The sequence below is a fragment of the Anas platyrhynchos genome, chromosome 2 (genome assembly GCF_047663525.1).
Source record: "Anas platyrhynchos isolate ZD024472 breed Pekin duck chromosome 2, IASCAAS_PekinDuck_T2T, whole genome shotgun sequence".
Lineage (NCBI taxonomy): Eukaryota > Metazoa > Chordata > Aves > Anseriformes > Anatidae > Anas > Anas platyrhynchos.
Window position 1 is genome coordinate 124,492,563 of NC_092588.1, and position 12,985 is coordinate 124,505,547.

At 49.7% G+C, this 12,985-nt stretch overlaps 2 protein-coding genes across 12 annotated transcripts in view; both read left to right on the forward strand.

Moving 5' to 3' along the window:
- Positions 1–12,985, forward strand: part of HOXA3 (homeobox A3) — a 44,333-nt gene that overhangs the window by 18,481 nt on the left and 12,867 nt on the right. For 3 of the 11 annotated variants that reach the window (XM_038175520.2, XM_038175522.2, XM_038175521.2), the window contains 2 exons: positions 7,124–7,315; positions 10,902–10,985. The exons of 3 other annotated variants lie outside the window; for them this stretch is intronic. The gene's annotated coding sequence lies outside the window, so the exon portion shown is untranslated. Of the gene's footprint in view, positions 1–7,123; positions 7,316–8,962; positions 9,032–10,901; positions 10,986–12,985 lie in introns of those variants that run through there. 5 more of the 11 variants (XM_027450970.3, XM_038175526.2, XM_038175524.2 and 2 more) reach the window with 3 other exon arrangements.
- HOXA4 (homeobox A4) lies at positions 3,215–5,669 on the forward strand. The gene is made up of 2 exons (XM_027450971.3): positions 3,215–3,995; positions 4,495–5,669. Exons 1-2 carry the CDS (start codon positions 3,383–3,385, stop codon positions 4,821–4,823), a joined length of 942 nt encoding a protein of 313 aa, XP_027306772.2. The 5' UTR covers positions 3,215–3,382; the 3' UTR covers positions 4,824–5,669.

Here is a 12,985-nt window from a genome sequence, read left to right on the forward strand (position 1 = left end):
CACACGGTGTCACTTTTCGGTCACTTTGAAACTTGGGACAGCCTCGCATTCAAGAGGGGAAAGCTGGGGCTAAATATATTCAAAATGGTTCAAATCAAATTCAAACCAGGCTGCTAGTGCGATTCTTCCTCCTCCTACCACTCTCTCTGTGGAGGGTGCCCGGGCACGGCGAAAGGTTGACTTGAATTATTATTATTATTATTACTATTATTGCTGCTGTTATTGCTATTCTTGTTATTATTTTTTCTTTCCTTGTCATTACGGTTTAGCCGCGCACGTGGAGGGGAGCAGGGGTGCTCAGACGTTTCCCTAGAAAAAAGGGGGATCCCCCTCTCCCCCTCTTTGGGTATGCATGAGGTTGGCTCTTCTTGGTGCATGGCAATTAACTCTCTCCCTCTCAACTTCATTCCAGTGCAGTCCCCATCTCCTCCTCGGCCAGCCTCGGCCAGGAAACTCTGGCTCCTCTATTAACTGATTAAAGTCTCCTTCACCAGCGAAACCGAGCCTTCAATCCTCCTACAAAAATAAGGGACCTGGCCTATTTTTCCTCTCCTTTTCTTTCCTTGAGAGGTTAGGATGATGCTACAAGTTTGTTAAAGGGAAGTACCGGGGGAAAAAAAGGGTTTCTGAGATTGTTTATTACAGCCATAAATCTTGCAGTAAAATGTCGAAATGGCCGTGTGCAAGATAACACTTGGTGGTCTTGGCTGGGTTCTTGTTTATGATAACAAAACCACAAAGACATGGAACAGGCCTTTTGGAGGTCCTGCCTCAGCACATCTTCGCAGACTAATAGAACCACACGAAAAAACAGACTGCAGCCGCGCAGCTCAGGTCACCTTGCAGATTTACAGTCGTATACAAAATCGCATCCTTCTCCGTTTAACCGAGCGCCAGAGATACACAGTAGAAAGAGGTGCAGTGAAACAAGTATACTTTGAGATCTAATCACGGTAAATAATAGGAAGCAGAACGCGGTCAGCTCTCCGAATAGAGCGCTCAGCCTACAAATCAGGACACCAGTTTTCGTTGTGTTTTACCGTGGCTCGGGAGCACGGTATCTGCTGTAGTGTTCTAGCCATAGTGTCTCAGGACTTGTCCCTTATGCCGAGGATAATGGGTACGGTAATCCAGTGTAATTCATCTGGTGCTGGCCAGCAGGTATTTGTACGTGTGTGTCTGTGTGCGTGCATGCATCTCCTGGACGCCGGGAAACTGCTCTCTGCTCGCGGGGGTCGCTGACAATCTTTCATTTTTTACAGTAACGTAGGTGGGAGCTTTAGTCTTGTACAGTATGAGTCGCCGTGTTGCTTTCGCTTGCTTGTTTGTTTGTTTGCTTGTTTATTAATAAAACAATGTCGCCTTTCCCGTCAAATGGGTGCTGCTGCACAGTTGCGGCTCTCTCTGGGTGCGTGTGTGTAACCGCATTTCCTCTCCATGCAGAGTAAATAGAGAAACTTATCTATTACACCAGTTAAAGAGTTCCATAGATGTGCTGTTGGAAATGAGTAAGTAAATGTGTTTTAACTCTCTTTACAAATTAGACATTCGATAGGAGCAGGAAATGAGTGATTGTTTAGATAAGTACCCCAGTATACCCAAGTGCTGGAAATGTTCTAACATATTACAAGCTGCCTGCAATGTGCGTGTGTGCGTGTGTAGAAAATATAAATCGATACGCGGTGTGTCTAGTTAGATAGAATATATATTCAAATAGAATTTTATTGCATGTATCCATTATCTATAAAACTGCAAAAGGCAATAATCTGAATTTAAACCAGGCTAACTGTTAATGTAATATCTTTAGGAGGGCAAGATCTAAAACGTATCGTATTTACGCTTGATATATTAGATGTATTTTCCCATACCAGGGGATGAGATTACCCACTCAGCAATTATATTCGCGAGGGGTGCGGTAAATATTTATACGTGGTTTTATGCTTTCGTGAAAAGGTGAAAAAAAAAAATCCGAGAAGTTCGCTTCTAACTCCCAATCTACGAGAGTAGATGGCGTTCAATAAGTATTTTTTCCCCTTAGAATAAGAGTGTAATTAGTTTCACCATCAAATTTCAATTACCTAAGGTCAGGGCGGTTGCCTCTTCTCCCTCTGAGCTGAAAATATCGTTAACAGCCTCAGTTTTAGCACGGCAGAAGTGCCCGAGTGCCTTCCCCCCTCTCCCTCCTACACCAGGGTTTCTGAGTTACTTCTGCGAAGGCGCAGGCGATTTCTCGTGGAATTAGAAATCCAGAAATAAACCCAGCACCACGCATACCAAAGCGGCGGGCTTAAATTCGTAGTTTGGCAAACGCTGCTCTGCGGGAAGGGAGCAGCGAGCCGCCGGTAGGAAGTGTTAGGGACCTCCGTGTCCGCCTCCCTTTCCCCCTTCCTCTTCTCCTCCCCGTTATTCCCAGCCTCGCTGTATCCCTCCCTTGCCCCACAAGACACTTAGGGGCTGTCTTCGGCCTTCCCTCGCCGTCCACGCTAACTTTTGCATCTCATCCTCCAGCGACCGCGGCTGCAGAGGCGCAGGGGGCCGGGGGCTGCCGGCCCTCCGCGGTCCGAGGGCGGGGGGGGGGGGAGCAGAGGAGGTGGCCGCAGCCCGGCAGCCCCGACTCGAGGCTATTTGGAGATGGGCTCGCTTAAACCGATCGTGCAACGCCCCGTGTAACGCCTGCCTCCCTCCGGATCACGCAGCTGGGCTGCGCTCCGCTAAATAGGGGAAAAAAAAAAAAAAATCGAACTCAAAGTGTTGTGGGGAAAAAAAAAAAAAAAAAAAAAAAACACGAAACTGTCAGGTCTGGATTAGTTTTATCTCGCTTGACACCGCGACGGCCCGAGCCGGCGGGGATGGGATGGGATGGGATGGGATGGGATGGGATGGGATGGGATGGGGTGAGGAGCGGGCGCGGGGCGCGGGGGAGCCCCCGTCGGGGCCGGCCCGGGAGGAGGCGCGGAGGCGGCGGCGGCGCCGGGAGCGGCCCCCGCGGAGGGCCCGCGGGTGCGGAGCTGCCCCGAGCCCTGCGGCCGCTCGCCCTCCTTCCATTTCCTGATCCGGGGTCCGCGGCCCCGCGCGGTAATTGGCGCTGGCGGTCAGGTGGTGATGGTGTGTCGGGGTGTGTGTGTGTGTGTGTGCGCGCGTGTTGTGTGTGTGTGTGTTGTACGCGCTCCAGGGGTGGGAAGAGAGGAAGGGAGGGGAGTGCGGAGGGGAGGGGGGGGGGAGAAAGCTGGAGGCCCAAACTTTGGCAGCGGCGAGCACTTGACAGCGGCGGGAGGGGGAGAGGGAGGGAGGGGAGGGAGAGGGGGGGGAAGGGGAGGGGCCTCGTCGAGCCCAGAAAAACGACAACGCGAGAAAAATTAGTATTTTTGCACTTCACAAATTAATGACCATGAGTTCGTTTTTGATAAACTCCAACTACATCGAGCCCAAATTCCCTCCCTGCGAGGAGTACACGCAGCACGGCGGCAGCGCCGGCAGCTCCTCCGCCAGCTACCACCCGCACCCGCACCCGCACCCGCACCCGCACGCCCCGCCGCCGCCGCCGCCGCCGCCGCCGCCGCACCTGCACGCCGCCGCGCACCCGGGCCCGCCGCTGCCCGAGTACTTCCCCCGGCCGCGCAGGGAGCCCGGCTACCAGGCTCCCGCGGCGCCGCCCGGGCCGCCGGGGCCGCCTCCCGAGGCGCTGTACCCGGCGCAGGCACCCTCCTACCCCCAGGCGCCCTACAGCTACAGCAGCGCCGGCAGCGCCGCCCCGGGCCCCGAGCAGCCGCCCCCGGGCGCTTCGCCGCCGCCGCCGCCGCCCGCCAAGGGCCACCCCGGGCCGGCCCAGCCCCTGCTCCCCGGCCATGCCCTGCAGCGCCGCTGCGAAGCGGCCCCCGCCGCCGGGGCCGGCACCGGGGCCGGGTGCCCGCTGCTGCCCGACAAGAGCCTGGCCGGGCTGAAGGGGAAGGAGCCGGTGGTGTACCCCTGGATGAAGAAGATCCATGTGAGCACGGGTGAGTTGCCCCGGGCAAGGGGGAGGCTGGGATGAGCCTGCAGAGGAGGGAAAGGGGGGGAGGGTGCTGCCGGGGCCGGGACGGGTCGTTGCGTGTGTTTTTTTTTTTTTTTTTCCTCCTTCCCTCCTTCTCCCTCCGCGTTTCCTAATAAAAAAAAAAAAAAAAGTGAGAAACCTTTTGTATCCGGGGTCCTTTATCAAAAGATTTACGAGACGCCAAACTGTTAGGGCAGTAATTATAGCCCCCATAAATTTAATTGCCCTGCAGTGGCTCTGGGCCATGTGTCTTTGAAGCTTTTCTTCTAACCCAAATGCCCATCACCATTTTTTATTGCTCCTCGATTGTCCCCACTGTCGATAGGCTGCGAAACAATTTTTCTTGCCGTTATGTATCTTATTTGAACCTGGTGTCAAGTTATTATATAATGATTATGTTCCATCGCCCCCCCCCCCTTTTCTTTCCCCTCCGCGTGTGTGTGTGTCCGTGTGTGCACGTTCAGTCAATCCCAATTACAACGGAGGGGAACCCAAGAGGTCTCGCACTGCCTACACCAGACAGCAGGTCCTGGAGCTGGAGAAGGAGTTCCACTTCAACCGCTACCTGACCAGGAGGAGACGCATCGAGATCGCGCACACCCTCTGCCTCTCCGAGCGCCAGGTCAAGATCTGGTTCCAGAACCGGCGCATGAAGTGGAAGAAAGACCATAAACTGCCTAACACAAAGATGCGCTCCTCAAACCAGTCCACACTGAGCCAGCAGTCCAAAGCACAGACACAGGGCCACCCCCATCCGCTCGATGGGTCTACACCCAACGCAGCCGCGCTATAAATACGGTTATTATTATTATTTTTTTTAATATATATATATTTACCTATCTATTGGGGTTTTCCAGCTGCCCGTGCTGGTGGTTGGCCGCTTGGACCAAACAACTGTGTAAAATAAAACAGGAGCAGAAAAGGAAGACGAGACGTGCCCAAGAACGGGCACATGTTTAAACCAAAACCCGGACGATTGTCTACATTGTATATAGATAATGGTTCCATGCCCATCATTTTTTTTCTATTTATGGAAACACTCTCTTGCCCTCGGTGTAAGAGAGTGCTGGATGCTGTCACGGACGAATTCTCTGTACCTAAGACGGACTTTTTTTTTTTTTTTTTTTTGTAGAGAACACTTTAAAAAATAAAAAGACGGTTAAAACAAAGCCAAGACCTCGTGAGACACTTGTGTAAGGCATTGACTTGAATAGCGGTGTTTCGTGGCGTGGTCGTGGATTCTCGTGTGCGTGTGTGTGCGTGTGAGGGTACACATACACGTTTGCACACACGCCAACACAGGAAAGCGAGTGACCACGTTCACGGAGGTCAAAAACTTAAGAAAACTGTCCCCTCACGCTGTCTCAAGGGAAGTGTTTTATGTATCAAAGGTAACTTAACTGGTTTTAAGTGTAGCCCCCGCTGTAGCTGTGATATATTAGTTTTTCTCCACATTCCCTGTTGCATTTATTTAAACAAAAAAATGCTATAAAGGCTGTTGCTGTCTTCATATTTGGCACCGTCTCAATCGTTTGGGTCCATGTACAATTTTGTGGATTTTTGGTGTAATGTAAACAGTGCCAAACGCTGGTAATAAAGATTATCCTGTACAAAAGAATTAAACGCTTGAAACACACAAGTCCCCTCAGTGCTGTTTCCTACACCTTGTGCTTCGCTGGTGTTGGCACCAGGAACGGAAAACAACGGTTTAGCGCATTGTTTTAACTTGGATTAATATTGTCAATAAGGTAATGGTTGCTTTAAATATAGCGCAAAGCTTTCTGAATCCTAAGTGCCTGCCTGGAAAAAGAAAAGAAAAAAAAAAAAAGGCACAGTAGGACGAGGAAAGGTCTTGCTGTATTGTGTAGGTGAGTGGTCTTCTCTTTAGCAGACTTGTGGCAGAATTAGTCCGGCTCTCCATCGCTGGGCTTGAGACTGTTTTCGACCGCAGCACAGAGAAACTGAGCTTCTACTGGGAGCCAATAAGCTCCCCTGGCGGATTTTGCTGGAGGAGAAGTCACACATGCTCCCCATGATAACACTTTAAATCTCTAGCCAGTCGTGATTTATTCGTTCATTTTCGTCCGATTGTGATTTCTCAATTGGCTAGCACTTCGAAGGGAAATACATGGGCGGTAACCTGAAGTTTCTCTAGCTGTCTTTTCTGTTCCTCTTCCTTTTTTTTTTTTTTTTTTTTTTTTTTTTTTTTTTTAAGACCATTTCGAAACGTTTAGAGAAAGCCTTAGCAGTGACACGAAGCCAGGCACAGCCAACTCGAACCGTTTATCTAACCGAGATCCTCCAAACGATGGAGGCGAACCGGGGGCCAAGAGGTTGCAGCTCGGAGCCTCCCCTCGCTGCCTCCGCGGGCTTTCACAGCTCTTTCTGAGACCAGCACCGAGCTGGGGAGGGAAAAACATGGAAAGGAGCTCCAGCGCTAGTAAATCTTCCAGGGAAGCACCACCGAAGGCCAAGACTTAGTTGCTTAGCCAAACACATCCGAGAGGGATTTTTGGCCCCTTCACGTGGTGGAGGCTGGAGGAGTGGGTGCCTCGCCACCCCTCGGGTGCCTTGCACCAGGCCCTGGTTATGCTGAGCATCCCTGCCTGTCCGAGGAGCACGTAGCGCCCGGGTGAAAAATTTAACGTGTCATTGGCAGAGTATGTTCAGCATCAGAGATATGGCGGTTGTAAATACGCTGAGCAAACACCGCTGTCTCCCAACCCGACCAGCAAGCAGGCCTGAAAAGCGCGCTTGCACTCACGTATTGCTGTTTGCTAAACCCTAAATTGCCAGCTGCCTCCTTATAAAGGGGGAGAATATAGCTGTAAGTGAGGCAACTGCTATCTGCAAGCGTGTATTGTGCGTTGCTCGAGAGTCCCTCCATATACTTAGAGCCCACATTAGCACAAGCGAGCAAAATTCCAGCTGAAACGTATTAACTGGCAATGCAGGATTTCTTTGGTGTGCAGCCTATGCGTATAAACCTGTTTGCTCCCATTGAAAAGAGAAATGAAATCACGCTGCAAATAGCAATTTTAGCGAGAATCATTAATCACCTCCTACAATAAATACTTCTTTGTAATTCAACAGCGGTTCTGAAAGGCATTCTCTTGGAAAAGTCTGTGAAGACGCAAAGGATTTTCCTGGAAAAAAAAAAAAAAAAAAAGTGGTCATGTGTAAAGACACAGCATCTTGGCTGTCTGCTAAAAAAATGTACACGCTCTTGGTGGAGATTGAACAGCGGACTGCAAAATACCCCATGGCAGATTTTCGTCGTTTAAGGTAAATTTTCCTTTTTCCCCCCTTCCCCCTCCGCCTCCGCTGGGAGCAGCGCGGTGCTCCCGGGCTGGGAGCCTTCTGCTCCCGCTTCCACACCGCCCGTCTTACAATAACTTCGAAAATTACATCGTCCAGCTTAAATTCTCGCATTGTGCTCCCTTTGCTAGGGCAACCAGGAGTTCACCGAGAGGACAAATTTTCTATCCCATTAATTGTTTTTTTTAGAGAAGCAGACTGACCCTTCAAACCCTTGACCTTTAAAGACAGTATTCTTTTTAATCCGGCACTTGGACCTAAATGTCTCTTTCTCTCCCTCCCTCTCCCTCGCTCTCCCGGTGTCTCTCACACATGTATTTATCTGCTCTGGCCACAAAGGCGAGCGCGGCCCAAAACGCTGGAAGTGGAAGTTTGTCAATATCTCAAAGAAAGACAAAATCACCTCGGAGTCAATTTAATGGCCGCAGGGAACGCCACGCCGTTAACCCCGCTCCCCACCTCCCCTCCACCCAGCAAGAAAAATGGGAGTTTTCCAAGGTCTCCCTCCCCGTTTCTCCCGCAATCTCTTGCTATACCTGGTGTTTTATTACACGGGGAACTCAGCTGTGACAAGCGCCTTGTGGTATTTAATAACTAGACCCATTCTGTATCGGAGGGTTACCCAATCCTGCGATTTTATTTATATATATATATTATATTTTTTTTTCAGGGTGCTGGCCGTCCCATGGACTTGCTCCTTAGTGTTTATAACGGGGAAGGGATGGGGGGAGCCCTCACACAGGCAGAGATCTTGGCAGCCTCGCCATCAATAACCGCCCCCCCCAACCTTCCCAGTGTCTCCCCCCAGCCCCCTGGCCCCGCTTTGGGGCCCGATCCGGGCGGTCCGGGCCCCTTGGCCCCGCCAGAGCCTCTCCAGGGGAGGGTGGGACCTCCCGCGGGGGTGGCCCGGGGCCGTCCCCTCGGGCAAGCCCGGCCCACGCGTGTCCCGGCAGGGCCAAGGGCCGGGTCTCCCCGCGTGGGCAGGGGGAGCTCGGCGGCCGCCTTCCCCCGCCCCCCCCTCCGGCCCTGGGCAGCCTTCCTGGCTCCGCCCGGGGCAGCACGAAGGCAGGATTGACCCGTGCCTTGGAGGGCAGCCCGGGGGCGTGGGGGGGCCGGAGGGGGTACCGCCCCTGATGCTCCCCCGGGCAGCAGCATCCTGAGCCCCCCCCCACCCCCCCGCATTAGTACACCACGCCGCATACAATGAAGCTCTGGCTTCAACTCACTGATGTGTGTGCGTGTGTTTGCGGGGGGGGGGGGGGGTTGCAAGGCTGCCCCATCTCGCTACGGAGCAGGACAAACCCGTATTATTCATGTCCGAGAGCTCTCCCTAGAAACTGAGGAGCTGTCAAAGCCAGCAGAGATTAGGGGACCCAAGTACGAGGATCCCTGCGCTCGCAGATAAAGGTGTTGCGTCTGTTCTGGGGGAGATATTGAAATTTTAATCTTTAGGGTCACGTGACTCATTAAATAATTAATGCAGATAGTCAGGAATGGATCTGTGGCCGTCAGTCCTCACTAGGAGTGATTCTCTCACAAGTGAAACTCAACTCCTTATTACTGGAGTTTGTTTTTCTTTCTTTCTTTCCTTTTTTTTTTTTTTTTTTTTCCCTTAAAAAAAATCCCACCTGATTTATCTTGAAAGATTCTAAACTTCTTAAGCAAGCAGTAGGGTCTGTGTTGGTAAGTAGGTAGTGTGTATTTCTAGCTTGATGACTTTAATTGTTTGTGCTTGCTTTGTCTGCTGAGCATTTGCTTAACAAGTTTAATATTTAGAAATGTTAAATCTTTGTTTTAGCTGCCTTGTGGTCACATTACGGCTTTTGGTGATTAAGCGTTACCGAGGCAAACACATTTGATAATGTTCTAATTCACACTGTGGAAGGCTGGGTGCCACAGTGCAGGAGGACCTGCTTTGTTCAATTTTCCTGGCGTTAATAAATCACCGGCTCCTAATGCAGGGCCAAAAAAGCAATGGAAAGGCAGTGAGCATTGTAAAGGAAAAGTCATGGGCGAATTTCTCTATGACTCATTAGTCTGAACGATTTATGTACGAACTTAAAGTGCCGCAATGAATATTAGAGTTTGGGATAACAACAAATTAAAAAAAAAATGTCATAGCGTTTGTAAAGTGCTTTATTGCTACTTAGCAACTCTTTCAAGAAGAAGCATAGTTTAAAGGACTGTGGCAGTGTAAAATATGGTGGTGTGACTTAATAGCTCCAAAATAAATAACAGAAACTCGCTGGCACCGTTTTCAGATACACACTCCATATTTAACACGAGTGGGGCAATACAGTCACGGCGTGCTTGATCAATGTTTATTGCCGCTTGTAACATGACTATTGATTAGGGATCAAAACGGCTAAGGTATGAGCTGGAGCCTAAAATGCCAGGGGGGTTCCCTCTGCTCCGGAGCTGAGCGGAGAGCAAGGTAGAGCTAAGGACAACGCCAGGCAACAGCGCCCGTGCTCAGAGATCGCAGATTGAACTTTCCATTTTCTTTTGTGTTTGCCAGTAGATTTTAACAGTCAGCGCTCTGAAATTTATGAGACGGCAATAAACAGCTTAGTAGGCTATTATTGCATGATTTTATGTAGACTGGAGTTCAACACCAAATTTAAAATTATTAGAGTAATTACGGAACTACTAAATTACCAAAGCAAAGTATCTGCTCGAAAAGTTCTCCCAAGACAGACTTAATATTTCCAAAGCTCAGATGACATCCTTCCACAAGAACTGTATTATTTAATTATTAGCATTTACATTTACTGACAATTTTAAGATGCGTTAGATGGCTTTTATTAGCGAGAATGAATACAGGGGGTACGTTATTATATCTGACAAATTCGTATGTAAACGTGATTCAGTAAGTGGCATCCGAATAATCTGACTATTGTCTTTTTGGATTGTGCAATATTGTTTGTTTTAGGGGAAGAGAGACTGTCCAGTTTTCCACCCCCCTTCAATGGCTTTCAGTGTATTTTTTTTTTTTTTTAAGGAAAGTTTCGGGCCCAATGCTGTTTCAGTGAAGTCAACTGTTAGTCTCTTATTGCGCTGGTGGTGCCAGGATCGGGCCCTGGCTAACTGTTTGAATAAAAGCCCAACCACAATACTCCCCGCATTAGAACTGGAACTCTTTCCGCGTTTTATTCAACAGAGATGAACACCACTAGTTGTGTTTAATGTCTGTTCTTGATTAAATGATCCTAAACAAAGGTTTCCCAGAGGAAAATAAAGCAGACATTCATGTAACAAGAGTTTGGAATGACAATATTTCCAAACACTTGGAGACAGAAGGCATAGCTGTCTACGGGAAAGAGGAAAAAAAAAAAAAAAAAAAGAAAGAAGGGAAAAAAAAAAAAAAAAAAGCCTCCCTCTTTTATTTCTCAGATAGCAGCGCTCCTCGCCCCGCTTCGCCTCGGACCCGCGCCCGCTCCGGCCGTGCCCGCCCGGCGCCGGGGCTCTCCCGGCGAGCCCGGTGTCGCCTATGAGTGAGCGGCTACCTCCCCCTGCGCTCCCCGTTAAGGCGTTGTTTGTTGCTTGTTTTCAGAGAGCCCGGGCACCCAGGAAAGCCGGTCCGGGCGGGCGGCGGCAGCCGGGAGAGCCTCAGCCCCAGTCTTCGCGGTGGGACGAGGTAAGAGCCCCGGGGGTTGGGGGGCGAGGGAGACGCTGCCCCGTACCTGCGCGCAGGGAAAAGCCCCCCGGAGTCGGGCTTTGGTGTGATAAATATTTAACCCAGCCGGGATTTTTCTGGATTGGCTCTATTCATCTTCCGCGGCTGGTGAATGCGCGTGTCCGGGCAGACAAAGAAGCGTGCGGGACCTGAGTGATAGCCGGCCTTATAAAGGGGACAGGAAGGATGCAAGTCATTGGAAGAGGCAAAGAGGTTGAGAATGCCTTTGTCCCTTCTTAGCTCCTTCCCAAATCAAAGGGCGAGGGAGATAGCGGGAGGCATGGCTGTGCGGGATGGCTCGGCGCTGCTTGCTGCCTCCTGCTCGAGGAGCGGTGCCGCCAGCCCTGCGCGCTTGGCGACGGGAAAAGGTTGAGTTCAGGTGGCGACCCTAGAAAAACCTGCCTTTTGTCTGAGTGCACGCACCAGAATGGACCGCAGATAAGTTTCAGGTATTTGTCCGTCCCGGCCTGCCTCGCCCCGGCCGTGGGGTGGTGGCTGGTGCCTGCCTCCTGGATGCGGTTGTTCCGCTGGCAGGAGGAACGCGATGCTTCTCATAGCGAGCATTTGCTAGAGCCAGCCTCAGAGGAGGGAGGATTACAGAGAATTAGCTTAAATTCCTGCTAGATTTACCTGCTTATTTTTGGACGCTGATGTACAATTAGTATATTTTACTACCTTTTAAAAGCGGCCATAAATTACAGGACTACAAGGGCTCTTTGTGTTGGCTTAATGGGCTGCTTAAATCTTAACTACAAAAAGGCGCTGCAAATGTCTGTTCACGCTTACGTTAGGAAATTAAAAGGGAGAACACGCTACGAAGGAACCTTCCTCCGGTGGCATGCGTCCACGGTATTTCGTGCAGAGATATTTGGGATTCCTAAACTGACCCAGCGCTCCCAGCCTCAGCTGACTCCCAGCAGAACTTCTTCCACGAGGGCAGAGTCGATAGCTCTACTCTTTATCTGCTTCGAAGTGATCAAAGAGCAACTTTATCTCTATCAGACGCACAGATGTAGGTAAACAGTTCTGCATCCCAGCAGATTTCCAGTCTTTCGAGGAAGCAAGAAAATAAATGCTTGTGTCGTATGGTCATTCCTATGTCTTCTCCACATGGGAGTGACACCTTACCTCTTAACAACTGGCATAAACGTAAACATGAAAGAAGGCAAAAATCCTAAATCTAATTGTATTGAAGGTAACTTTAAATAGCATTAGTACTAAGAGTGGCTATTAGTGCCAGAGCTCGCACAAAGGCTTTCGCCTAATGAATGTACTTTATGAACCCAGATCTGTTTGTTGTTACTGAGCTTGGAATTTCAGCTCAGCTCGAAGCCATGTGTATAAAGTGCAGAAAAATCAGAAGCAGACCTACTGATAAACTCCACATTTATTTTTTTTTTTCTCTTAGAAACCTTGTTTCAGGTCTCCAAATCATCGAGGTAATAAAACACAATGTTGAATGTCCAGGAAGAGGAACAAAGCAATATAGGGGTTGGCGGGGGAAATCTAGCGTCTGCTACTTACAAGATCATTTGAATTCGTATTTGAAAACTCATAATCATAGTACTAGAGCAAAGAAAGCTTTTTCCAAATTCGGCGGAAGGGAATCATTTTCAGCTGCGACCCAGGACAGTGTAAAGTTAGGAAGACTCCCCCTTCAGCCCTCCCAAAGTACACCCTGTGTAAGGTATTCACACGTCAAGAAGTTACTTTTCTTAAGAATTAATTAGTTTCCCCGCTACATACACGAAGTTAATTGTTAAACAGTAGTTTTAGCATTAACTTGACCATTAATACTAATAAAGATGTTCATAGAAACAGGGGTTTGAAGCCAATAGCCATAGCTAGCGTTAAGGCATTTAAGCTGACTTATGATTGTGATTTATTGCTTTTGTAGTTTCTATTTGCTCAGGACTGCAACTTCTAAAGCCATCTTTCTGCTTTTGACGCAAAGCAGTCGA

Bases quoted from the DNA above. Each gene is read 5' to 3' on its own strand.
- HOXA4 (XM_027450971.3), top strand. From the start codon at position 3,383: ATGACCATGAGTTCGTTTTTGATAAACTCCAACTACATCGAGCCCAAA. The intron at 3,996-4,494 runs GTGAGTTGCCCC...GTGCACGTTCAG, and splicing joins GAAGATCCATGTGAGCACGG to TCAATCCCAATTACAACGGA.